Below are 27,074 nucleotides of genomic sequence, written 5' to 3'. Positions count from 1 at the left end.
TTTCTCCCCCTCCCTCTCTCCCCCTCCTCTCTTTTCCCCCTCTCTCTCCTTCCCTCTCCCTTTCTCCCCCTCCCTCTCTCCACTCTCTCTCTCTCCCCTCCTCTATCTCCCTCTCCCTCTCTCCCCCTCCCTCTCTCTCTCCTTCTCCCCTCTCTCCCCGTCTCTTCTGCCCCCCCTTCTCTCCCCTCTCATTTTCTCCTTCCTTCTCCCCCTCTCCCTATTCCCCTTTCTCTTTCTCCCCCTGTACCTCTCCCCCTCTCGCTCTTTCTCCCACTCCTCTCTTCCCCTTCTCTCTCCCCCTCTAGCCTCCCCCTTCTCCCCCCTCTCGTCATCCCCCCTCTCTCCTCTCCCCCCCTCTCTCTCCCCCCCTCTCTCCTCCCCCCCTCTCTCCCCCTCTGTCTCTCTCTCTCTCTCTCCCCCCCCCTCTCCCCCCCCTCTCTCTCTCCCCACTCTCTCTCTCCCCCCCTCCTACCTCCACCAATGTAAAGCACTTTGGCAAGTGAGAGTTGTTTATTAAATGTGCTATATAAATAAAAGTAACTTGACTTGACCCTCTCTCTCCCTTCCCCCTCTCCCTCTCCCCCTGTCTGTCTCTCCAGGACGATGCGGATGTAGAGTGGAAGTTTGCTCGCTCCAAGTTGTACCTCTGTTATTTCCGTGAAGGTCTCACTCTCCCCGTCCCCCCTTCAACATCATCCCCACCCCCAAGTCTCTCTTCTACTTGGTCAGGTGAGTGCGGGGCCCGAGGGGAGGGGGAGGGGCCACTGGGAAGGGGAGGGGCCATAGGGGGGGGACCATGGGGAGAGGGAGGGACCATGGGGAGGGGGAGGGCCATGTGGGGAGGGGCCATGTGGGGGAGGGCCATGGGAGATGGGATGGGGGGTACCATGGGGGGTGGGCCATAGGGGGAGGGGCCATGGGGGATGGGCCATGGGGAGGGGGAGGGACCATGGGGGGGTGGGCCATAGGGGGAGGGGCCATGGGGAGGGGGAGGGACCATTGGGGGGTGGGCCATAGGGGGAGGGGCCCATGGGGAGGGGAGGGACCAGGGGTGGCAATGGGAAGGGGGAGGGGCCACGGGGAGGGGGAGGAGCCAGGGGAGGGGGGGCCGGTGGGATGGCACTGTGCAGCCCCTCATGCTCCCCCCACCCCACAGATATACGATGCGGAAGGTGTGTTGTATGAGCGGCAAGAGGCACGATGACTACCCACCCCTGCCATCCACCATCGTGAGTACCTGCCCTGCACACGCACACACACACACACGCGCCCACACACCACACACACACACACACCGCACACACACACACACACACCCCACACACACACACACACACACACACACACACACACACACACACACACACACACACACACACACACACACACACACCCACACACACACACACACACACACACACACACACACACACACACACACACACACCCGCACACACACACACACACACACACACACACACACACACACACACACACACACACACACACACACACACACACACACACACACACACACACACACACACACACACACACACACACACACACACACACCCACACACACACCCTCCGGCGCTCCAAAGATGTACCATGTTTGTAGGTTAATTGGATTGATGTAAATGTAAATTGTCCCTCTTGTGTGTATGATAATGTTAGTGTGTGGGGATCGCTGGTCAGCATGGACTTGGTGGGCCGAAGGGCCTGTTTCCATGCTGTATCTCTAAACTAAACTAAATAAATTAGTCAGAGGCTGGTGATTCTGTGGGACGGCTGTGGAGCCAATAGACAATAGACAATAGGTGCAGGAGTAGGCCATTCGGCCCTTCGAGCCAGCACCGCCATTCAATGTGATCATGGCTGATCATTCCCAATCAGTACCCCGTCCCTGCCTTCTCTCCATATCCCCTGACTCCGCTATCTTTAAGAGCCCTATCTAGCTCTTTCTTGAAAGTATCCAGAGAACCGGCCTCCACCGCCCTCTGAGGCAGAGAATTCCACAGACTCACAACTCTCTGTGAGAAAAAGTGTTTCCTCATCTCCGTTCTAAATGGCTTACCCCTTATTCTTAAACTGTGGCCCCTTGTTCTGGACTCCCCCAACATCAGGAACATGTTTCCTGCCTCTAGCGTGTCCAAACCCTTAATAATCTTATATGTTTCAATAAGATATCCTCTCATCCTTCTAAACTCCAGAGTGTACAAGCCCAGCCGCTCCATACTCTCAGCATATGATAGTCCCGCCATCCCAGGAATTAACCTTGTAAACCTACGCTGCACTCCCTCAATAGCAAGAATGCCCTTCCTCAAATTAGGGGACCAAAACTGCACACAATACTCCAGGTGTGGTCTCACTAGGGCCCTGTACAACTGCAGAAGGACCTCTTTGCTCCTACACTCAACTCCTCTTGTTATAAAGGCCAACATGCCATTTGCTTTCTTCACTGCCTGCTGTACTTGCATGCTTACTTTGTGACTGATGAACAATGACCCCCAGATCCCGTTGTACTTCCCCTTTTCCCCACTTGACACCATTTAGATAGTAATCTGCCTTCCTGTTTTTGCTACCAAAGTGGATAACGTCACATTTATCTGCATTAAACGTCATCTGCCATGTATCTGCCCACTCCCCCAACCTGTCCAAGTCACCCTGCATTCTCATAGCATCCTCCTCACAGTTCACACTGCCATCCAGCTTTGTGTCATCTGCAAATTTGCTAATGTTACTTTGAATCCCTTTATCCAAATCATTGATGTATATTGTAAATAGCTGCGGCCCCAGCACCGAGCCTTGCGGTACCCCACTAGTCACTGCCTGCCATTCTGAAAGAGACTCGTTAATCCCTACTCTTTGTTTCCTGTCTGCCAACCACTTCTCTATCCATGTCAGCACTCTACCCCCAATACCATGTGCCCTAATTTTGCCCACTAATCTCCTATGTGGGACCTTATAAAATGCTTTCTGAAAGTCCAGGTACACAACATCCACTGGCTCTTCCTTGTCCATTTTCCTAGTTACATCCTCAAAAAATTCCAGATGATTAGTCAAGCATGATTTCCCCTTCGTAAATCCATGCTGACTCGGACTGATCCTGTTACTGCTATCCAAATGTTCGGCTATTTACATCTTTTATAATTGACTCCAGCATCCCTCCCCACCACCGAGGCCAAGTCAGTGGATATATTTAAGGCAGAGATAGATAGATTCTTGATTAGTGCGGGTGTCAGGGAGAAGGCAGGAGAATGGGGATAGGAGGGAGAGATAGATCAGCCATGATTGAATGGTGGAGTAGACTTGATGGGCCGAATGGCCTAATTCTGCTCCTATCACTTACTGGGAGTGGAGAGAGTGGGGGTTGGGGCAGGGACGGGGAGGGGGAGGGGTGTTGGGGTACGGGCTGACGCTGTTGTCGGGGTGCAGGCGAATGCGGGAGTGAGCGGGACAAAGGCGGAGGGGCGCGAGGCCTACAGGCTGCAGGTCATCAAGACCCTGGTCCAGCGGTACATCGAAACATCGCGGCAGGAGTTCGCCGAGAAACAGCGCAAAGGTGAGTGGGGAAGGGGTAGTGGGGGGGAGGGGGTAGTGGGGGGTAGGGGGGTTGTGGGGGGAGGGGGGTTGTGGGGGGAGGGGGTAGTGAGGGGTTGGAAGGGTGAAATGGGGGGGGGGTAGGTGGTGGAGTGATGTGGGGGGGTAGGGAGTAGTGGGGGGGAGGGGTACTTGGGGGGTAGGGGTTGTGGGGGGAGGTTTTGTTTGTGGGGGGAGGGGGTAGTGGGGGGGAGGGGGATGATGGGGGAGGGGTAGTTGGGGGAGTGAGGGGGGGGTAGGGGAGTAGTGGGTGGGGAGGGGTAGTAATGGGTGGGGAGGGAGTTTTGGGGGTTGTGGGGTGGGGCGGGGGTAGTCGGGGTGGGATAGGGAAAGAGGGGGAAAGAGGGGCCAGAGGTAGAGCGGGCATAAAGGAGGGGTAACATGAACAAGTTGTGGGCGAGGCGGGGGAGGGGGCGGGTGAGGGAATTTTTGGACTAGGTGCAAGGGGGGAGGGGGGAAGCAGTGCCTGGGGGGGTTATGGGGTCAATATGGGACGGGTGCAAAGATGGGGCAGCAATTAGATTGCCTCTCTAATCTCTCTCCTCCCCCTCACTCTCCCCCCCCCCTCTCTCCCCCCCCAGACCTGGGGAACCGCATCACGGAGTTGAGCAAGTTTGTGGGGCGACTACAGACGGACATCAAGCGCCTGAACTACGGCTCTGGTTCGGGCTCTGGAGGGGGCAGCAAGTCCGGAGATGCCTCGACCGTCATCAGCAAATACATCCTGGGCGCCAGGAACCGCTTCCCGGACACGGACCCCGGCTCCGACCCCCCGTCCCGGCGCCGCTCGCTGCTCCTCGCCGCTCAAACCTTCTCCGGAGACGGCGCCGAACCGCACCCCACCGCCCTGCTCCACGCCCGGCTCGGGGCACAGGGAGAGGGCGACGAGGAGGAGGAGGAGGAGGATGAGGGGGCACAGAAGTGTCCACCCTACCCCAGCAAGGACAAGGACAAGGAGGGAGAGGGAGAGGGAGAGGGGAAGACAGAGGAGGGAGAGGGGAAGGATTGAGGAGTGGATTGGACTGGAGAGTTATAGGAAGAGAGAGGAGGGAGGAGAAACATAGAAACATTCGCTCCATAGATGCTGCCTCACCTGTCGAGTTTTTCCTGAATGTTTGTCTACCTTAGAAACATAGACAACAGGTGCAGGAGTAGGCCATTTGGCCCTTCGAGCCAGCACCGCCATTCAATGTGATCATAGCGGATTATCCCCAATCAGTACCCCATTCCTGCCTTCTCCCCATATCCCCTGACTCCGCTATCTTTAAGAGCCCTATCTAGCTCTCTCTTGAAAGTATCCAGAGAACCGGCCTCCACCGCCCTCTGAGGCAGAGAATTCCACAGACTCACCAGTCTCTGTGAGAAAAATTGTTTTCCTCTCCTCCATTTCTAATGGCTTATTGGCTTCTTAACTGTGTGGCCCCTGGACTTTCTGGACTCCCCCCACATAGAAACATAGAAACATAGAAAATAGGTGCAGGAGTAGGCCATTCGGCCATTCAATATGATCATGGCTGATCATCCACTCAGTATCCTGTACCTGCATTCTCTCCATACCCCCTGATCCCTTTAGCCACAAGGGCCCCACATCTAACTCCCTCTTAAATATAGCGAATGAACTGTGTGGCCTCAACTACCTTCTGTGGCAGAGGATTCCACAGATTCACCACTCTCTGTGTGAAAAAAGTTTTCCTCATCTCGGTCCTAAAAGATTTCCCCCTTATCCTTAAACTGTGACCCCTTGTCCTGGACTTCCCCAACATCGGGAACAATCTTCCTGCATCTAGCCTGTCGAACCCCTTAAGAATTTTGTAAGTTTCTATAAGATCCCCCCTCAATCTTCTAAATTCTAGCGAGTACAAGCCGAGTCTATCCAGTCTCGGGAAACATCAGGTACATGTTTCCTGCCTCTAGCGTGTCTAAACCCTTAGGAATTTTAGATGTTTCAATAAGATATCCTCTCATCCTTCTAAACTCCAGAGTGTACAAGCCCAGAGAAAGGACGGGGGAGAGAAGAGGGGGGAGTGGGTGAGAGAAGGGGAGAGAGAGAGAATGCAGAGAGAGGGGAGACAGAAGATGGGAGGGGGAGAGAGAGGGGGGGGGCGGAGAGAGCGAGAGGGGCGAGAGGAGGGGAGAGAGGGGAGAGGGGTGGGGAGACATTGCCTATGCCCCCCTCCCCAGTAATAACTGTGTGAAACTCAACTCTTCCCCCTGTCCTGCTTCACAACAATAAACAGCACAGAAACAGGCCCTTCGGCCCATCATGTCCCACCTGCCTGCGTCTGGCCCGTATCCGTTCCATCCATCTACCTGAACAAAGACTCTGGAGAAGGGTGTCGACCCGAAACGTCACCCATTCCTTCGGTCCAGAGATGCTGCCGGTCCTGCTGAGTTACTCCAGCTTTCTGTGTCTATCTACCCGCATCTTGCATCCATCCTGTAGCTGGGCGACCAGAATTGCGCGCTTTAGAGAGAGTTTAGACGATTAGAGACTTTACAGATACAGCGCGGAAAGAGGCCCTTCGGCCCACCGAGTCCGTGCCGACCAGCGATCCCCGCACACTAACACCATCTTACACACACTAGGGACAACTTACAATTTTACCAAAGCCAATTAGCCGACAACCTGTACGTCCTTGGACAATGGACAACAGGTGCAGGAGTAGGCCATTCGGCCCTTCGAGCCAGCACCGCCATTCAATGTGATCATGGCTGATCATCCCCATCAGTACCCCGTCCTGCCTTCTCCCCATATCCCCCGACTAATCCGCTATCTTTAAGAGCCCTAATCTAGCTCTCTCTTGAAAGTATCCAACGAAACCTGCCTCTGAGACAGAGAATTCCACTGACTCACAGCTCTCTGTGTGAAAAAGTGTGGGAGGAAACCGGAGCACCCGGAGAAAGCCCACGCGGGTCACGGGGAGAAGGTACACACTCATCTCTCCAGATCGAACTCTCTCGTCTCTCATTCACCTTCATCCACCCATCTGTCCATCCCCCTCCCCTCCCCTCACCTGTATCCACCTATCCCCCGCCAGGCTTTGTCCAGTCAACTTTCTCACCCCCCCCCCCACCCCTCCCCCATCGGTCTGAGGAAGGGTCCCGACTCGAAACATCGCCTGTCCATTCCCTCCACAGACGCTGAGTTACTCCAGCGTCTCAGTCCCCACTCCAGCCCTGGGGAACTGCCAGAAAAAAAAGAATCTGGGGGGGAGCACCTCGAGCCCCAGAGATGGTTGCACAGAGTTGGAGGGGAGAGAGGAGAGAGAGACATGATGGTGGAGAGGGGTATATGACTGGAGTAAATGGGAGAGGGAGGACGAAGAGAGATAGAGAGAGGTGGAGAGAGAGTGGGGGAGAGATGCAAGAGCTGGGTCTAGGAGTGGGGGATAGAGCGGAGCAATAGAGATGGGCGAGAGAGTGGTGAGATCTATGAGTGACGGGAGAGATATAATTAGTTGGGGGTTGAGCGGTGGGGGATGGTAAAAGAGAGGTGGAAAGGAGAGACTGGAGGTCTGAGTCGAGGGAGGGAGGAGAGATGTCGGGGAGAAGGTGGAGGGGAGATTGAGAGGTGTAGGAGCGCTCGAGCTGGTGCGGAAAGATTTGGGAAGAGATCGTGGGGAAGGAGGAGAGAACAGGACGCGATAAAGCGCGCTGAGAGTGGAGGGGGGAGCTTAGGTGGGGAGGACCAATCGGCGATGAGCGACACCTCTGCTAGTGTTTGGGGTTTGGGGAAAAGGTGGGGGTGTCTCTCCACGGTCCCCGTTTGGAGCTGAATGTGTCCATTGCAACAGGGGTGGTGACCAGCCTTTGATCTCTGGCCCTTCAGTGTCAGGGCTTGGCCCAGGGGGAGGTGGTGAGGGCTTCCGGGAGTGGAGTGACGCCCCCTCAGAGGGGGCAGTGGGGGGGGGGGGGGGGGCTCCTGCTGCAACCAGGTTCACGTTTCCATCCACGGACGCCTCTGAGAGAGTCAGTCTGGGCCCCGCTCCTGGATGGGTCACGTGGCCCAAGGGGACAATGTGGAGGTGACTTCACCCCAGTGTGGTGTGTTTTGTGTGTGTGTTGTGTGGACAAAACTAATGTATTAAACTTCACAAAAAGAACGGCATAAACTATATGCCACAAAAACAAAAATAAATTACTTTTCTCTCTTGTTGTTCAGGGACCCGTGTTTACTGAAAACGGGGTGGGGGTTGGGGTGGGGGTGAGAGGGGGGGGTGGGAGGGGGGGTGGATGTGGGAGAGGTTGGGTTGGGGGGGGAGTGGGGAGATGGGTGTGTGGGGTGGGGAGGGAGAGGTCAGGGATGTGGTGAGGGGGGTGGGTGTGGGAGTGGTGTGGGAGAGGGGTTTTTGTGGGTGGATCTGGGGGACATGGCTGGGGTTTCGGGGTGGGTGGGGGGGGACGGGGGTGTTGGGGTGTGGGGAAAGGGTGTGGGGGGTGAGGGGGGGGGTGGAGGTGTGGGGGTGTGGGGATGGGGTGTGGATTAGTGGGGTAGAGGGTGTGGGATTGTAGTTGGGGTGGGGGGGGGTGTGTGTTGGGGGGTGGGGGGAAGGGGTTGGTTGGCGTTGGGGAAGAGGTTGGGGTGGACGACCTACGGGCAGACACTGTGAGAACCCGCGTGTCCCGGCCACACCGGACACGCCACAACATGGACAACACTGTGACTGAGGAAGAAGGGTCTCGACCCGAAACGCACGCATCTCTCCTTCCTTCTCTCCAGCGAAGGCAGTGGGGGCGAATTCACTGGAGTTTTTTCCGGAAGAGTTAGATTGAGGGTCTTGGGCTACTTTGACAATGGAGTCAGGGGATATGGGGGGAAGGCAGGAGAACGGGGTACTGATTGGGGATGATCAGCCCATGATTACATTGAATGGCGGTACTGGCTTGAAGGCCGAATGCCTACTCCTGCACCCTTGTCTATTGTGTTTTTCTGCAAATGGCAGTTGAACCAAAAGAGCTGGAGAACTTTTAGACTTTTAGAGACACAGCGCGGAAAACAGCCCTGAACTCCCCGATGGTCCGCGACCACCATGGGGAGATGTCTCCCCCATCCCACCCCACCCCACCCCAACCCACCCCCACACCCCACCCCAACCCCAACACTACCCACACCCACCCCCCCCACCGACCCCACCCCCATCCCCCCCAACCCCCACCACCCACCCAACCCCACCCGACCAGACCCACCCCACACAACCCCACCCCCCCCCATCCCACCAACCCACCACCAACCCACCACCCCCCCACACCCCACCCCAGCCCATCCTCCCCATCTCTCATCTCGTCCCCAACCGCACCCCCCATCTGATACCATCACCCCCCCCTCCCGCTCCCTGCTCCCCAAGCAACCCTCTGCTCCCCTCTCCCCACCCACCGACCTCGTCTCCCCACACCCCCCCACCCCCTCCCCAACCCTTGTCCCCACACCCATCATCTTCTCCTCCCTACCCCCTCCCTCTCCCCCCCTCCTCCTGTCTCCTCTCCCCCTCCACTCTCCAACCTCCATTCTCCTCCCCCTCTTCCTCCCCCTCTCCTCTCCCCCTCCTTCCAGTGTCCCCCCCCTCTCTCCACTCCCCTCTCCCCCTCCCCCCCTCCCTCTCTCCTCTCCTCTCCTCCTCCCCTCTCCTCCTCCTCCTCTCTCTCCCCCTCCCCTCCCCTCCCCTCCCCTCCCTCTCTCCCCCCTCCCCTCCCCTCCCCTCTCACTAGTGGGGCCCCAGCAGAAACCAGCAGCATCTGCCTCCTTCGTTGCCGCTTTAAGAAGTCCCGCTGCCATTTCCTGGAGTTTTTTGTCTCCCGGAGCCACTCGGTCGGCCGGGCTGAGATAGGAGGATAGGAGATCAGGGGAGAGGAGGGGAGAGGAGGGGGATTCCTCCTTTTATTCCCTTTTTCTGGGAGAGAGGGGGTGTTTAGAGTGTTGTGGTGGGGGGGGGCTGGCTCCCACAGAGGGAGATGATAAGAGGCCGGGTGGGGTCTCACGCCGCGGGCGCTTGGTGCCTCTCCCCTTTACAAAAGTTTCAAAAACTTTTGGGAAACTGCCCTCCCCCAAACTTTCTGTCCCCTTCGTGAAAAGTTGCAGCGAGTCCCGCGGGGGGTGGGAGAGGGTGGGGGGTGAGGGTCAGGGGGTGGAGGGTTTTCACATTTCCTCCACGTCCCATATGGGGCAAATTATTCTCACGGATTCCGGACCTCTCTCCCCCCAGTTCACCCCCCCCCACCCCCCCTCCCCCCACCCCCCCCCCCCCCCCACCCCGCCACCCCCCCCTCCCCCCCCCCTCTAAACCCCTCACTCCCCGGTGCAGGAAGCTGTCGTGACCTCTCCGTGTGGCAACCCTTACTCCACCCGCTCCTCTCTCCGCCCCCAAACTCCACCCCTCGCCGTCTCTCAGTCACCTGGAACCCCCCCAGCCCCCCTCTCGCCCCATCATCTCCTCTTCTCCCCTCCTCCCTCTCCCCTCCTCCCCTCCTTTCCTCTCCTCTCCCTTTCTCCCTCCTCCTCTTCTCCATAATCTCCCCTTTCCCTCCTCTCTCCCCTCTCCCTCCTCCTCCTCCTCTCCTCTCCTCCCCTCTCCTCCCCTCTCTTCCCCTTCCTCCTCCCCTTCCTCTCCTCCCCCCTCTCCTCCTCCTCCCCCTCTCCCTCTCCTCCCCCCTCTCCTCTCCTCTCTCTCCCCCCCTCTCCCTCTCTCCCCCTCCCCCCTCCTCCTCCCCCTTACCCTCCTCCTCTCCCTCCCCCCCTCCCCCTTAACCCCACCTCTCCCCCCCTCCCCTCCTCTCCTCCTCCCCCCCCCTCTCCCTCTCCCCCCCCCCCCTCTCCTCCCCCCCTCCCCCCCCCCCCTCTCTCCCCCCCCCTCTCCTCCCCCCCCCCCTCTCTCCCCCCCCCCCTCCTCTCCCCCCCTCCCCCCTCCCCTCTCCTTCCCCCCCCTCTCTTCTCTCCCCCCCCCTCTCTTCCCCCTCTCCCCCCCTCCCCCCCCCCCTCTCCTCTCTCCCCCCCTCCCCCCCTCTCTCCCCCTCTCTCTCCCCCTATCTCTCTCTCTCTCCCTATCCCTCCCCTCTCTTCCTCTCTCACTCCCTCTCTCTCCCCCCCCTCTCTCTCCCCCCCCCCCCTCTCTCCCCTCCCCTCCTCCCTCCCACCTCCCCTTGAACACCCCATGCCACAGAACAGTACAGTGTGGAAACAGGCCCTTCGGCCCATCTTGCCCTCGCCGACCAACATGTCCCAGCTACACTAGTCCCACCTGCCTGCGTTTGGCCCATATCCCTCCAAACCTGTTCTATCCATGCACCTGTCTAAATGTCCCTTAAATGTGCAGGAAGGAACTGCAGATGCTGGTTTACACCGAAGATGGACACAATGCTGAAATAACTAATCGGGACAGGCAGCATCTGTGGAGAGAAGGAATGGGTGACGTTTTGGGTCGAGACCCTTCTTCAGACTGAGAGTCGGGGGAGGGGGAGACGAGAGTTGTGGACGGTGATGTGTTTATGTGAATAGCGGGGCTCAGGAGCCTCTGACTCAGCAGCTGTATCCAGATGTTTCGGGGTGGTGCCGGACAGCTGTGCTGGAACTGGCAAAACTCCGGCCCATAGTTCTGACCCGCTGAGTTACTCCAGCACTGTGTGAAACGTCACCTATCCATGTTCTCCACAGATGCTGCCTGACCCGCTGGGTTACTCCAGCACTCTGTGAAACGTCACCTATCCGTGTTCTCCACAGATGCTGCCTGACCCGCTGAGTTACTCCAGCACTCTGTGAAACGTCACCTATCCGTGTTCTCCACAGATGCTGCCTGACCCGCTGAGTTACTCCAGCACTCTGTGTCTTTTTTTCTGGAGGTTTGGTGTGGTGATGTTGGTAGTGGATGTACAAGGGTGTCGCGTGGGAGGGGGGGGGGGGGGGGGTCTCAGTGAGCAGGGAGGGTGGGGAGGCTGTCCAGTGGGTCACTGTGTGAATGACACATTTCATTCAGCAGCTCCTGACTTCACTTCCCCAGTATCTGCAGATTTTCTTCTGGTTTCTGCTCGGAAACTTGTCGAAAAGCAGAAAAGATCTGCACTTGTCCGAGTCCAGGAAGTGGACAGAATAGCAGCATTAGCAGAAAAAATGAGGAACTTAGCAGTTTTCTGTCACAATAGTTTGAGGGTGTTTTCACCGTGCGTGTGCGAGCGTGTGTGTGCGAGCGTGTGTGCATGCGCGTGCATGCGTGTATGCGTGTGTGTGCATGCGTGTGTGTGTATGTATGTGTGTGTGTGCGTGTATGTGTGCACATGTGTGTGCGCATGCGTGTGCGTGCATTTGAGTTTAGTTTACTGTCATGCGTACCAAGGTACAGTGAAAAGCTTTTGTTGCATGCTAACCATTCAGCAGAAAGACAATACAATAGACAATAGGTGCAGGAGGAGGCCATTCAGCCCTATGAGCCAGCACCGCCATTCAATGTGATCATGGCTGATCATGCTGCCTTCTCCCCATATCTCCTGACTCCATGAGCCCTATCTAGCTCTCTCTTGGAAGTATCCAGTGAATCGGCCTCCACCGCACTCTGAGGCAGAGATTATAATCGATTAATACACGATTAGAATCAAGCCGTTTACTGTGTACAGATACATGATAAAGGGAGTAAATAACGTGAAACACATTTAGTGCAGGGTAAAGTCCGATCAAAGATAGTTCGAGGGTCACCAATGAGGTAGATAGTAGTTCAGCACCGCTCTCTGGTTGTGGCAGGATGGTTCAGTTGCCTGATAACAGCCGGGAAGAAACTGTCCCTGAATCTGGAGGTGTACGTTTTCACACTACTATCTTTTGTCTGATGGGAGAGGGGAGAAGAGGACGTGGCTGGAGTGAGACTGGTCCTTGATGATGCTGCTGGCCTTGCCGAGGCAGCGTGAGGTGTAGCTGGAGTCACTGGAAGGAAGGTCTGGGCTGCGTCCCAAATTTGCTTCAATTTCTTGCGGTCTTGGATGGAGCTGTTCCCAAATCATAGAATGTAGCCCTGGTGAGACCACACCTGGAGTATTGTGTGCAGTTTTGGCCCTCTAATTCGAGGAAGGACATTCTTGCTATTGAGGGAGTGCGGCGTAGGTTCACCAGGTTAATTCCCGGGATGGCGGGACTGTCATATGCTGAGAGAATGGAGCGGCTGGGCTTGTACACTCTGGAGATTAGAAGGATGAGAGGGTATCTCATTGAAACATTTAAGATTATTAAGGGTTTGGACACGCTAGAGGCAGGAAACATGTTCCTGATGTTGGGGGAGTCCAGAATCAGGGGCCACACAGTTTTAAGAATAATGGGTAAGCCATTTAGAACAGAGACGAGGAAACATTTTTTCACACAGAGAGTGGTGAGTCTGTGGAATTCTCTGTGGAATCAGAGGGCGGTTCTCTGGATACTTTCAAGAGAGAGCTAGATTGGGCTCTTAAAGATGGTGGAGTCAGGGGATATGGGGAGAAGGCAGGAACGGGGTACTGATTGTGGATGATCAGCCATGATCACATTGAATGGTGGTGCTGGCTCGAAGGGCCGAATGGCCTACTCCCTCACCGATTGTATATTGACCAAAGTCCTATAAAGCTGCACCGTGACTTCCTGAGTTTGATCCCTCTGCTCTGCGACATTCCCCTGGACCTGACCACCCACGTTGGTGTCTTGGTGGGAGATGGGAGTGAGTCAGAAATGTGGGGTGCAAGGGGGGGAAGGAGGGTGGGAAGAGGGTGGGTGGGGTGCGGATTGCTCTCTGTCCCCTGGTTGTGTGGTTGGTCGGAGGGACTTTCCCTGTCCATGGGTTGACCTATTGGTGGTTGCGGCAGGGAGCAAGTTAGGGGATGTCCTCTGTCCAAGGGTTGGTGCAACGGAGAGATGTTCTCCATCCAGACTGATTCCTGGGATGTCAGGACTTTCACATGAAGAAAGACTGGATAGACTCGGCTTGTACTCGCTAGAATTTAGAAGATTGAGGGGGGATCTTATAGAAACTTACAAAATCCTTCAGGGGTTGGACAGGCTAGATGCAGGAAGATTGTGTGTTATGATTGTGTTTATAATTTGTTTGGTTGTTTTGTTGTTTGTCTTTTGCACAAAAATCCGCGAGCATTGCCACTTTCATTTCACTGCACATCTCGTATGTGTATGTGACAAATAAACTTGACTTGACTTGACTTGACTTGTTCCCGATGTTGGGGAAGTCCAGAACAAGGCGTCACAGTTTAAGGATAAGGGGGAAATCTTTTAGGACCGAGATGAGAATTTTTTTTTTTCACACAGAGAGTGGTGAATCTGTGGAATTCTCTGCCACAGAAGGTAGTTGAGGCCAGTTTATTGGCTATATTTAAGAGGGAGTTAGATGTGGCCCTTGTGGCTAAAGGGATCAGGGGGTATGGAGAGAAGGCAGGTACAGGATACTGAGTTGGATGATCAGCCATGATCATATTGAATAGCGGTGCAGGCTAGAAGGGCCGAATGGCCTACTCCTGCACCTATTGTCTATGTTCCTATCCATGACCTGACCTATTGGCTGTTGGTGGAATGTTCTCTCTGTCCATGGACTAGGTGGTGGAAGGGAAGATGTTCGTCCAAAATCTGATCTGTTGGATGTTGGGTTGGTGAGACAGGGAGATGCTGGTCCATGTTTGGGCATTCTCCACTGTTGGGTGGCCGGGGGGCGGAAGGGCAGATGTTTCTCTGTCCATGAGTTAGACAATAGACAATAGGTGCAGGAGTAGGCCATTCGGCCCTTCGAGCCAGCACCACCATTCAATGTGATCATGGCTGATTATCCCCAATCAGTACCCCGTTCTTGCCTTCTCCCCATATCCCCTGACTCCACTATCTTTAAGAGCCCTATCTAGCTCTCTATTGAAAGTATCCAGAGAACCGGCCTCCACCGCCCTCTGAGGCAGAGAATTCCACAGACTCACCACTCTGTGTGAAAAAGTGTTTCCTCGTCTCCGTTGTAAATAGCTTACTCCTTATTCTTAAACTGTTGACTCCCCCAACATTGGGAACATGTTTCCTGCCTCTAGCGTGACCAAACCCTTAATAATCTTATATGTTTCAATTAGAATCCCAATCATCCTTCTAAACTCCAGAGTATACAAGCCCAGCTGCTCCATTCTCTCAGCATATGACAGTCCCGCCATCCCGGGAATTAACCTTGTAAACCTACGCTGCACTCCCTCAATAGCAAGAATGTCCTTCCTCAAATTAGGGGACAAAACTGCACACAGTCTCACTAGGGTCTCTGTACAACTGCAGAAGGACCTCTTTGCTCCTATATGCGATTCCTCTTGTTATAAAGGCCAACATGCCATTTGCTTTCTTCACTGCCTTCTGTACCTGCATGCTTACTTTCATAGACTGATGAACAAGGACCCCCAGATCCTGTTGTACTTCCCCTTTTCCCAACTTGACGCCTTTTAGATAGTAATCTGCCTTCCTGTTTTTGCTACCAAAGTGGATAACCTCACATTTATCTGCATTAAACCTCATCTGCCATGCATCTGCCCGCTCCCCCAACCTGTCCAAGTCACCCTGCATTCTCATAGCATCCTCCTCACAGTTCACACTGCCACCCAGCTTTGTGTCATCTGCAAATTTGCTAATGTTACTTTGAATCCCTTCATCCAAATAATTGATGTATATTGTAAATAGCTGCGGTACCCCACTAGTCACTGCCTGCCATTCTGAAAGGGACCCGTTAATCCCTACTCTTTGTTTCCTGTCTGCCAACCACTTCTCTATCCATGTCAGCACTCTACCCCCAATACCATGTGCCCTAATTTTGCCCACTAATCTCCTATGTGGGACCTTATCAAATGCTTTCTGAAAGTCCAGGTACACTACATCCACTGGCTCTCCCTTGTCCATTTTACTTGTTACATCCTCAAATAATTCCAGAAGATTAGTCAAGCATGATTTCCCCTTCGTAAATCCATACTGACTCGGACCAATCCTGTTACTGCTATCCAAATGTGCCGTTATTTCATCTTTTATCCCTATCACCCGTTAAACCCTACTCTTTGTTTCCTGTCTGCCAACCACTTCTCCATCCATGTCAGCACTCTACCCCCAATACCATGTGGGGAGACCTCCATCCATGGCCTGGTGTGTTGGTGAGAAGCAGAGATGTCCTCTGTCTGTCTATGGGTTGGGTGATGGGTTGGTTGTGCGTGTTGGTGGGACGGGGAGATGTCCATCCATGGGCCCTGACCTCTTGGTGGTTTGCAGGTTGGTGACTGGCCGAAGGGGCTTGTGGAGTAGCGGCAATGCAGAGCATCAAGTGCGTGGTGGTGGGTGACGGGGCGGTGGGCAAGACGTGCCTGCTGATCTGCTACACCACCAACGCCTTCCCCAAGGAGTACATCCCCACCGTGTTTGACAATTACAGCGCCCAGATCACGGTGGACAGTCGGGCGGTCAGCCTCAACCTGTGGGACACGGCCGGACAGGAGGAGTACGACCGCCTGCGGACATTGTCTTACCCCCAGACCAACGTCTTCATCATCTGCTTCTCCATCCTGTCTCACTCCTGTGTCTCACTCTCTGTCTCACTCCACTCTGTCCTCACTTCTCACTCTCCTGTCTCCACCTCCACTTCCCTCCTGTTCTCCACTTCCCTCCTGTCCTCCACTTCCCTCCTGTCTTCCACTTCCCTCCTGTCCTCCACTTCCCTCCTGTCCTCCACTTCCCTCCTGTTCCCTTCCCTCCTGTCCTCCACTTCCCTCCTGTCCTCCACTTCCCTCCTGTCCTCCACTTCCCTCCTGTCCTCCACTCCCCTCATCCTCTCCTGTCCTCCACTCCCCCTCGGCCCCTCCCCTCGTCCTCCATCTCCTGTCCTCCACTCCCTCCATCGTCCTCCATTCCTCCCCTCCATCCCGCTCCCCAATCCACTCCCCTCTCCTGCTCCCCAATCCACTCCTCCACTCCTCCCCCTGTCCTCCACTTCCCTCCTGTCCTCCACTTCCCTCCCCTCCTCCTGCTCTCCCCTCCCCATCCTCTCCACTCCTCCTCCTCTCCCCCGTCCCCCTCGTGAGGGAGGGTCCCGGCCCCCCCTCCTCCTCCTCCCCCCCCCCCCCCCCCCCTCGTCCGCTTCTCCCTCTCCCTCCTCCCAAATCCACCCTCCCTGCCCCCCCCTCGCGAGGAAGGGCATTACTGGACGTTGAGGGGAGGGGGTACGTTCTCTGTCCATTGGTTGACCTGTTGGATCTGTTGGGTGTGGATGTTATAAATGGGGGGGGGGGGTGAGGTTATCCCCACTACCCCACCCAGCCCCACCCTCTACAACCAGACCCACGCGAAGAGATCACCCCCTCTTAGGGCCAAATACCCTCGGTTTCTGCCACCCTGAGTGAATCCCCCCCCCCACTGGTCCCCCCCCCCCCCACTGGTCCCCCCCCACCAGTTCCCCCCCCCCCACCCCACCCCACCGGGCAACACTGGGACGGAGAGACAAGGGACCCCACCCCCCCTTGCTCTGTGATGTCTGGTGCCCCAAGACCCCTCCAGCTCCCCTCTTCTCCCCCCCCCCCTCCCCTCCCCCCTTAGAACCCCCAAACTGGGTGTAATTGCCCCCCCCCCACCCTAGGGACCCCTCACTTACCCCACCCTTGGGTGCTCCCCCCCCCCCCCCCATTCTAATCCCGAGGGGTGGGGTCTGCCAGCGACCGGCTGGGGATTGCCCCACTTGCCCCCGCCCCCCTCTTATCCTGAGATTTCACCCCCCCCCCCCCCCCCCCCCCCCCCAATGATGGATGGGTGGGGGGAGGGGTGGGATAGAGGTTGTGTTGGTGGCGAGGGGAGGGGGGGCTGTCGGGGTCTAAAGTGTCGGGGAGGGGGGGAAAGTGTCGCGAGGGGGGGGGGGGGGGAAGGTGGGACCCATAACTTGCCCACCCCCCTCCCATTCTCTGCTCCCCTCCCAAAAATGATCTGCTTGCTGCCTGGGGCTGTCTTGGGGGAGGGGTTTACTTTGGGGGCCCCCCCCTCCCCAAACCCCCGGCCCAAAAGCTGCTTTTTATGAAAGATTTATGAACAAATTATGTGTATGATGCTAACCCAAGGTGTAACAAACTCACTCTGTGCCTCTGTACCCCCCCCCCCCCCCCCCCCCCCCCCCCAAGTCAGGGCCGACCCCCCCCCCCCAACTTGTTTTAATCTTATTTGAGCTAATAAACTCTCTGCTCTGGCGACAAGCGGCCTGTGGTTGTCATGGTGACCGTCTGGAGTTAGGCCTTGGGCCCAGCGTGGGGCCTGGGCAGCGGGTAATGCAGACCGTGAGCTGGTTCAGGCCCTGCCTATTGATCCGGGGCAGTTGTAGATGGGTGGGCAACAGTTTAGTTTAGTTTAGAGATACAGCGCGGAAACAGGCCCTTCGGCCCACCGAGTCCGCACCGCCCAGCCATCCCCGCGCACTAACACTATCCTACACACATGAGGGACAAACCGCGCAATTAAAGTACAAACCAGCACGTCTTGGAGTGTGGGAGGAAACCGGAACGCCCGGAGTAAACCCACGCAGGTTACGGGGAGAACGTACAAACTCCGTACAGACAGCACCCGTAGTCGGAATGGAACCAGGGTCTCCAGCGCTGTGAGGCAGCAACTCTACCACTGCGCCACCGTGTCGCCCTGGTTTAGTTTAGTCTTTAGTTTAGCTTGGAGATACAGCATGAAAAAGGCCCTTAGGCCCATCGAGTCCGTTCCTACCAGCGATCCCTGCACACACTACACACACTAGAGACAATTTACTGAAGCCACGAAACTGTCCCTGAATCTAGAGGTGTGCGTTTTCCTACCGGTACCTTTTGCCCGATGGGAGAGGGGTGAAGAGGGAGTGATCGGTAAGTTCTTGGCCGCCGCCTAAAGCACCGGGTGCTCTCTGTGTGGAGTTTGCATGTTCTCCCCGTGACCACGTGGGTTTCCTCCGGGTGCTCCGGTTTCCTCCCACATCCCAAATACGTGTGGGAATCTGGGGGGGGGTAGAAGGGAGTGCGGGGAATGCAATGGGATTGGTGTAAATGGGGCATTTGATGGTTGGCATGGACTCGATGGGCTGAAGGGCCAGTTTCACGATGGTGTGGAGAGAGGTGGGCAAGTGTTGGGGTCTGCACTGTGAGGGAGGGGTGGTACTGAAGACTCTATTCCTTGGAGCGCAGGAGGTTGAAGGGTGATCTTGTAGAGGTGTACAAAATCACGTGGGGAATAGATCGCCTGACGTCCTGGCAATATCCTCGTAAATCATGTCTGGCATCTTTAGTGGCATCGTTTCTGCCGCAAAGGCCACCAAGACCAACCCCAATACTCCAAGATAGACCCAGAATGCTGGAGTAACTCAGCGGGACAGGCAGCATCTCTGGAGAGAAGGGGAATGGGTGACATTTTTGGGTCGAGACTCTTCCTGAAACGTCACCCATTCCTCGACCCGAAACGTCACCCATTCCAGAGATGCTGCCTGTCCTGCTGAGTTACTCCGACATTCTGCATCTATCCCGCATCTGCAGTTCCTCAGTGTTTAAGAAAGAACTGCAGATGCTGGTAAAATCAAAGGTAGACACAAAATGCTGGAGTAACTCAGCGGGACAGGCAGCATCTATGGAGAGAAGGAATTGGTGACAATGTCTCTCCATAGATGCTGTCTCACTCGCTGAGTTGCTCCAGCATTTTGTGTCTACCTTCAGCAGTTCCTTCTTACTCAACACTCCAAGTGCGGAGGCTCTGTTCGGGCTGTAACTCGCTGTGAAACTGGAGACTAAACAACCAGGGTAATTACTGGTGAACAAAGGCCTTGGCCCTAGAACGGAACAAGAGCCTCATTATCTCCACTGTCTTCCCCGCCCTTCATTAATCCCACTCTCGGCAGCTCTGGCCCTGGCCAGCAACTCCGCTCGGGAACTGGATCACAGGCTGCACTGCCCCGCTCCACTCGTTTGTTAACATTCCGGGCCTCTCCCACTTCCGGGAAACATTCCTGGAAGTATCCCAAGGAACTGCAGATAGTCATCGAATCTTGCAGCGTGGAAACCGGCCCTTCGGCCCAACTTGCCCACACCGGCCAACATGCCCCATCTACACTAGTCCCACCTGCCCGCGTTCGGTCCATATCCCTCCAAACCTGTCCTATACATGTACCTGTCTAAATCTTTCTTAAACGTTGGGATAGTCCCAGCCTCAACTACTCTGGCAGCTTGTTCCATACACCCACCACCCTTTGTGTGAAAAAGTTACCCCTCAGATTCCTATTAAATCTTTTCCCCTTCACCTTGAACCTGTGTTCTCTGGTCCTCGATTCCCCTACTCTGGGCAAGAGACTCTGTGCATCTACCCGATCTATTCCTCTCATGATCTGATACACCTCTATAAGATCGTCCCTCATCCTCCTGCACTCCATGGAATAGAGACCCAGCCTGCTGAACCTCACCCTGTAGCTCACACCCTCTAGTCCTGGCAACATCCTCGTAAATCTTCTCTGCGCCATTTCCAGCTTGACAACATCTTTCCTATAAAACGGAACACAATACTTTAATGGCGGACTCAGCAACATCTTACACAACTGCAGCAATGACCTCCCAACTTCTATATTCAATACTAGAACCATGGGCGGTCACGGTGGCGCAGCGGTAGAGCTGCTGCCTCACAGCGCCGGAGACCCGCGTTCGATCCCGACTACGGGTGCTGTCTGTACGGAGTTTTTACGTTCTCCCCGTGACCTGCGTGGGTTTTCTCCGGGATCTTCAGTTTCCTCCCACACTCCAAAGACGTGCAGGTTTGTAGGTTAATTGGCTTGGTGTAAATGTAAAAATTGTCCCTAGTGTGTCTAGGATAGTGTTAGTGTGCGGGGATCGCTGGTCGGCGCGGGACCGGCGGGCCTGTTTCCGCGCTGTATCTCTAAACTGAACTAAAATGAGTAAAACACAAAGTGCTGGAGGAACTCAGCAGGTCTGGCAACATCTGTAACATCTGTGGAGGGAATGGACAGGGTGTGTTTGGGGTTGGGACCTCTCTTCAGACTGATATAAGGGGGGGGGGGGGGGGGGAATGAAAGCTGGAAAAGAGAGAGAGCAGGGAAAATGTTGCCAGGACTAGAGGGTATGAGTTACAGGGAGACGCTGAGTAGGCTGGGTCTCTATTCCTTGGAGCGCAAGATTATACATCTTATGGAGGTGTATAAAATCACGAGGGGCAAAGATCGGGTAGATGCACAGAGTCTCTTGCCCTCTCTCATCATCACGGACTGGTTCGGCTACTTGAGCGCCCAGAAATGAAGGGATCTACTGAGAGTGGTGGACACTGCCCGGTCTATTACAGGTACTGACCTCCCCACCATCGCAGGGATCTACAGGAGTTGCTGCCTCAAAAAGGCAGCCAGCATCATCAGAGACCCACACCATCCTGGCCACGCTCTCATCTCGCTGCTACCATCGGGAAGAAGGTACAGGAGCCTGAAAACCATGACCTCCAGGTTCAAGAACAGCTTCTTCCAAGCAATGAATCAAAATTGTTTGATTATCCTGGAATTCATGCTTGCTGGAATCTAACAGGTCTGTAAATACAATAACGCACTGAGAGCGTGTTTTTTGTGTCCACCTTAAAGATAGCGGAGTCGGGGGATATGGGGAGAAGGCAGGAACGGGGTACTGATTGGGGATGATCAGCCATGATCACATTGAATGGCCGTGCTGGCTCGAAGGGCCGAATGGCCTATTCCTACACCTATTGTCAATAGAAAGATGTGTAGGAAGGAACTGCAGATGCTGCTTTAAATCGAAGATGGACACAAAATGCTGGAGTAACTCAGCGGGACAGGCAGCATCTCTGGAGAGAAGGAATGGGTGACGTTTCGGATCGAGACCCCTCTTCAGATTGAGAGTTGGGGGCGAGGGAAACTAGAAATATGAAGAGGTACAAAAAAAATGAATGAAAGGTTCATGAAATGACAAATAAAAGGCAGTAATGGTGAGGGGTGATCTTAAAATCATGAGAGGAATAGATCGGGTAGATGCACAGAGTCTCTTGCCCAGAGTAGATGAATCAAGGACCAGAGGACACAGGTTCAAGGTGAAGGGGAATTATTTAATCGGAATCCGAGGGGTCACTATTTCGCACAAAGGGCAGTGGATGTGTTCAACGAGCAGCCAGAGGAGGTAGTTGAGGCTGGGACTATCCCAACGTTTAAGAAACAGTTAGACAGGTACATGGATAGGACAGGTTTGGAGGGATATGGGCCAAACGCGGGCAGGTGGGACTAGTGTACCTGGGACATGTTGGCCGGTGTGGGCGAGTTGGGCTGAAGGGCCTGTTTCCACGCTGCTTAAAGGAAGGTGGCTCTACGTTTCTGTAGTTCATTCTATATTATCCTTGATCTTGCATCTCTTTTGACGTCTTGTTTTCACAGCACACTCTTCCTTATCTCTGTCTCCCTCTCCCCCGACTCTCAGTCTGAAGTAGGGTCTGGACCCAAAACGTCACTCATTCCTTCTCTCCAGAGATGCTGCCTGTCCCGCTGGGTTACTCCAGCATTTTGATCTATCCGCAGTACACAGCCAGACCCACTGATGTACAGAGGATGGGGTCCAAGCCCATAACTCCCTGAATGTGGCCACACAAGTAGACAGATCAGGTGAAGAAGGCGAACGGTATCTCGCTTTCATCGGTCGGGGGCATTGAGTACAAGAGTCGGGAAGTCACGAGGCAGTTTTATAAAACTTTTTTGAAAAGGCTCTAAGTGCTGGAGTAACTCAGCGGGTCAGGCAGCATCTGTGGAGAACATGGATAGGTGACGTTTCAGGTCGTGACCCTTCTTCAGATTGATGGTCAGGCTGCATCTGGAAAATGACGTGCAGTTCTGGTCGCCCTCATTACAGGAAGTTGCAGAGGAGGTTTACCAGAATGTTGCCTGGATTAGACTTAAGTTTCAGTTTCAGTTTAGATTATTGAGAAACATAGGTGCAGCAGTAGGCCATTCGGCCCTTCGAGTCTGCACCGCCATTCAATGTGATCATGGCTGATCATCCAACTCGGTATCCTGTACCTGCCCTCTCTCCATACCCCCTGATTTCTTTAGCCACAAGGGCCACATTTAACCCTCTTAAATCTAACCAATGAACTGGCCTCAACTACCTTCTGTGGCAGAGAATTCCAGAGATTCACCACTCTCTGTGTGAAAAATAATTTTCTCATCTCGGTCCTAAAAGGCCCTTATCTTTAAACTGTGACCCCTTGTTCTGGACTTCCCCAATATCGGGAACAATCTTCCTGCATCTAGCCTGTCCAACCCTTTAAGAATTTTGTAAGTTTCTATAAGATCCCCCCTCAATCTTCTAAATTCTAGCGAGTACAAGCTGAGTCTATCCAGTCTTTCTTCATATGAAAGTCCTGACATCCCAGGAATCAGTCTGGTGAACCTTCTCTGTACTCCCTCTATGTCAAGAATGTCTTTCCTCAGATTAGGAGACCAAAACTGTACGCAATACTCCAGGCGTGGTCTCACCAAGGCCCTGTACAAGGGTTGAGAGGGTATCTTATTGAAACATGTAAGATTGTTAAGGGTTTGGACATGCTAGAGGCAGGAAACGTGATCCCGATGTTTGGGGGGGGGGGGGGGGGTCCAGAACCAGGGGCCACGGTTTAAGAATAAGGGGTAAGCAATTTAGAACGGAGACGAGGAAACACTTTTTCTCTCAGAGAGTTGTGAGTCTGTGGAATTCTCTGCCTCAGAGGGCGGTGGAGGCCGGTTTTCTGGATACTTTCAAGAGAGAGCTAGATACGGAGATCAAAGATCACGGAGTCAAATTGACTCTATTGTCACTAACTTTATTTGGGACTACAAAACACACAGAATACACAAAAGACATTTGTGCAAATCCGAAGAAAATGGAGGATTAGCTTTACCTAATTTTCTTTTTTACTACTGGGCAACTAATATTAAAAATGTAACTTTCTGGTTGGCTGATACATGTCACCATGTAAATTGGTTAAAAATGGAGAGGGAAGATCGTTTGCCTTTTAGTATAGGCTCGATCCTCCTACCTCCAATACATTTGGATGTCAACGTATGAGCATATACACAAGACTGTCCTCTTATGGGTCCAGATATATTAGACGATTGTTTGAATAGACATGCCAATATCTTACATTTATAACACTCTTCTAAATATTGACACCCCACCCTCTGAGATTTATAGGCGAGCATGGGAGGACGAGCTGGGTTCACCCATTTCGAAAGATATATGGGAGGAAAGCCTACAATACTACTGTGTATGTATTGAATTCTTGAAAATTGTGCCAGGCATTGCTTGATACAATTTAAAGTATTGCATAGGTTATACTATTCAAAGACCAAATTGAACAGGATCTTCCCAACTGTCTCTCCTCTCTGTGATAAATGTCACTTTCAAGAAAGAATCATTCTTTTGTATTCTGTATAAAAATACAAAACTTCTGGATGGGAATTTTCAATAAAACACTTAAAATTCAATTGGAGTCAGATTCAAAATTAATAATATTAGGAATGTCAGAGGGCTGCCCTAAGTTAACGATATTTCAAAGACGCTTCCTTGACTACGGTTTAATAACTGCGAAAAAACGTATATTTAAATTCTGGAAAAAGATAACAGTCCCTACAGTGAAGATGTGGATCACAGACATGACCGAGACGCTACATCTAGAAAATATAAGGCTGACATAAGGCTTGACTGACAAACCAGATCAATTTTTCAAAATATGGTCTCCTTTTATTAAATTTCTTCAACAACATAATGATTGAACACAAACTCAAAACCGACACTAGGGTCAGGTGAGCGGGCGTAGGGAAGGGCAGTGGGATATATCTCCGCTTCTTTCACACCGTCGTTAGTTCTGGGGTTTTCCTTTTTTCTTTTTCTTGTCTTTCTCAAAATTCTTTCTTTTCTTTTTCTTTTCGTCTTTCTTTTTCCTTTTTCCTTTTTACCGATTTAGTTATTAGTTTATAAAATGTTAAAATTGAAGCAGTACGTTATGTCGATTACTTTCTCCTTGTACAATTGCTTCTAATAAAATAAATATATATTTTTAAATGATAGCGGGGAGAAGGCAGGAACGGGGCACTGATTGGGGATGATCAGCCATGATCACATTGAATGGCGGTGCTGGATTGAAGGGCCGAATGGCCTACTCCTGCACCTATTGTTTATTGTCACGTGTACCGAGGTACAATGAAAAGCTTTTGTTGCGTGCTAACCAATCAGCGGAAAGATGGGGGGGGGGGGGGGGGGGGTATAGGAGCCGGAGGAGTGGGGGTAAGGGGCTGCACAGTAATAATAACATTGAATTATTAATAGAGCAACAAATAAAATAATGGATGATAAAACAAGTCAACAGATAGAGAGGAGAGAGGGGTGGAGTGAGAGAGTGAAGCAGAGGAAGAGAGAGAAAGGCAGCAGAGAGACAGGGAGGAACAGAGCGGGAGAGGGGGAAGGGGAGAGGGAGAGAAGAGAGGCAGAGTTAGAGAGAGGAGTGTTGGTGGGCTGAGAAGCGGTGTGTGTGTACACGTGTGTGTATGCGTGCGTGTGTTTGTGTAAGTGTGTGTCTGTGTGTGTGTGTATGCGTACGTGTGTGCGTGCGCATGTTGGTGTACATGTGTGTGTACACGTGCGTGTGCATGCGTGTGTGTATGTGTGTCTCTGGGGGTGTTGGGGATCAAATTACGTGCGTGCGTGTGTGTACATGCATGCGCGATGTATCTGCATGCATGTGTGTGCATGTGTGCGCCTGTGAGTGTGCGCACGAGTGTGTGTGAGCGTGTGTATGCGTGCATGTGTGCACGTGTCTGTGTGCGCACGGGTTTGCGTGCGTGTATGTGCGCGCGCGTGTGGACTTGCATGTATTTGTGTCCGCGCGTGTGTACGTATACGTGTGTGTACGTATACGTGTGTGTACGTATACGTGTGTGTACGTATACGTGTGTGCGTGTGTGTACGTATACGTGTGTGTACGTATACGTGCTTGTGTACGTGTGAGTGTGTGTATGTATACGTGCGTGTGTACGTGAGTGTGTGTACGTGTGTGTACGTATACGTGCGTGTACGCATACGTGCGTGTGTACGTACGTATACATGCGTGTGTACGTGTGTGTGTACGTGTGTGTACGCATACATGTGCGTGTGTACGTGTGTGTGTGTGTACGTATACGTACGTGTGTGTGTGTGTACGTGTGTGTCTCGGGGGTGGTGCGGATCGGCCTGGGTTTTCATTTCCTGCCATTTCTTGTAAACAAGCTGACTCTGCCTGTGGGCGTGTGAGCAGCTCTGCTGGAGCGAGTGATGCAGCACGGAAACAGGCCCTTCGGCCCATCGAGCCCCTGCCGACCAGCGATCACCCGTTCACTAGCTCCATGCAAAGAATTCCACAGATTCACCACCTTCAGGCTGAAGAAATTCCTCCCGAAAAAACAAGTCAAAGTATCCTTTATTGTCATTCAGACTATTCAGTTTGAACAAAATTTTGTGTCTTGCAGTCATAACACAGAATAAAATAACAAAACACACAATAAACACAGTTTAACATCCACCACAGTGAGTGTACCAGGCACCTCCTCACTGTGAAGGCAAAAGTCTTAAAGTACTTGTCGCTTCCCTCCTTGTTCTCCCTCTGCGTTGAGGCGATCCAGGCTTCCGATGTCGTGACCCAGCCGGGTGATGGTAAAGCCCGCGGCCGAATCCGAGCTCCGCGAACGGGCCGGTTCAAACTCCGCGGCCCCGGGGCGGTCGAAGCTGCCGCCCTCCAGTCCAACGGACGATGCTCCATCCTGAAAGAACGTCCTTTAATTCTGAGGCTGTGGCCTCTGGTCCTAGACTCTCCCACTGGTGGAGACATCCTCTCCACATCCACTCTATCCGGGTATCTGTCTATTTCTTCAACGTTGCGATTGTATTTCACTCTCATCATTTACCTGTCACCTGCATATTCCTGTACACCTGTGAGCGTTCACTTTATCCGTGCCCCTCATGATCTTGTCCACCTCAATAAGCTCACCCCTCAGCCCCCTACGCTCCAAAGGGCAAAGTCCCAGCCTATCCAACCTCTCCCTGTAACTCAGGCCCACAAGCCCAGGTAACATCCAACATAACGGCATCCTGCAGGACCGGCACGGTGGCGCAGCGGTAGAGTTGCTGCCTCACAGTGCCAGGGATCCGAGTTCCATCCTGTCTACGGGTGCTGTCTTTACGGTGTTTGCACGTTCTCCCCGTGACAGCGTGGATTTTCTGCGGGTGCTCCGGATTCCTTCCACACTCCAATGACGTACAGGTTTGTAGGTTAATCGGCTTGGTGTAAATGTTAATTGTCCCCAGTGTGTGTAGGACAATACACAATAGGTGCAGGAGTAGGCCATCGGCCCTTCGAGCCAGCACCGCCATTCAATGTGATCATGGCTGATCATCCACAATCAGTACCCCGTTCCTGCCTTCTCCCCATATCCCCTGACTCTGACATCTTTAAGAGCCCT

The 27,074-nt window shown here is 53.6% G+C and overlaps 3 protein-coding genes across 3 annotated transcripts in view; 2 read left to right on the top strand and 1 right to left on the bottom strand.

Annotated features, from left to right (window-relative positions):
• trpc2b (transient receptor potential cation channel subfamily C member 2b) overlaps positions 1–4,955 on the top strand; it is a 28,153-nt gene extending 23,198 nt beyond the window's left edge. The window contains 5 exon segments of the mRNA XM_055637581.1: positions 600–680; positions 683–724; positions 1,131–1,229; positions 3,439–3,565; positions 4,185–4,955. Of these exon segments, the coding sequence (XP_055493556.1) occupies positions 600–680; positions 683–724; positions 1,131–1,229; positions 3,439–3,565; positions 4,185–4,612 (777 nt within the window). The 3' untranslated portion in view covers positions 4,613–4,955.
• A 10,850-nt stretch (positions 4,956–15,805) lies between these two features.
• On the top strand, positions 15,806–17,824 carry LOC129698436 (rho-related GTP-binding protein RhoG-like). The gene is made up of 2 exons (XM_055637580.1): positions 15,806–16,131; positions 17,789–17,824. The coding sequence occupies exons 1-2, from the start codon at positions 15,865–15,867 to the stop codon at positions 17,822–17,824; spliced, it is 303 nt and encodes a 100-aa protein (XP_055493555.1). The 5' UTR covers positions 15,806–15,864.
• A 1,561-nt stretch (positions 17,825–19,385) lies between these two features.
• The window catches only part of pgap2 (post-GPI attachment to proteins 2), a 19,506-nt gene continuing 11,817 nt past the window's right edge, over positions 19,386–27,074 (bottom strand). The window contains exon 5 of the mRNA XM_055637579.1: positions 19,386–19,562. Within this exon, the coding sequence (XP_055493554.1) occupies positions 19,386–19,562 (177 nt within the window). The remainder of the gene's footprint in view (positions 19,563–27,074) is intronic.

Source organism: Leucoraja erinacea, chromosome 6 (assembly GCF_028641065.1).
Source record: "Leucoraja erinacea ecotype New England chromosome 6, Leri_hhj_1, whole genome shotgun sequence".
NCBI classification, from domain to species: Eukaryota; Metazoa; Chordata; class Chondrichthyes; order Rajiformes; family Rajidae; genus Leucoraja; species Leucoraja erinaceus.
This window is presented reverse-complemented; position numbering and strand designations above follow the sequence as displayed.

Coding starts and splice junctions, on each gene's coding strand:
- LOC129698436 (XM_055637580.1), top strand. CDS start 15,865: ATGCAGAGCATCAAGTGCGTGGTGGTGGGTGACGGGGCGGTGGGCAAG. Junction 16,132..17,788: donor CCATCCTGTCTCACTCCTGT/GTCTCACTCTCT, acceptor TCTGGCGACAAG/CGGCCTGTGGTTGTCATGGT.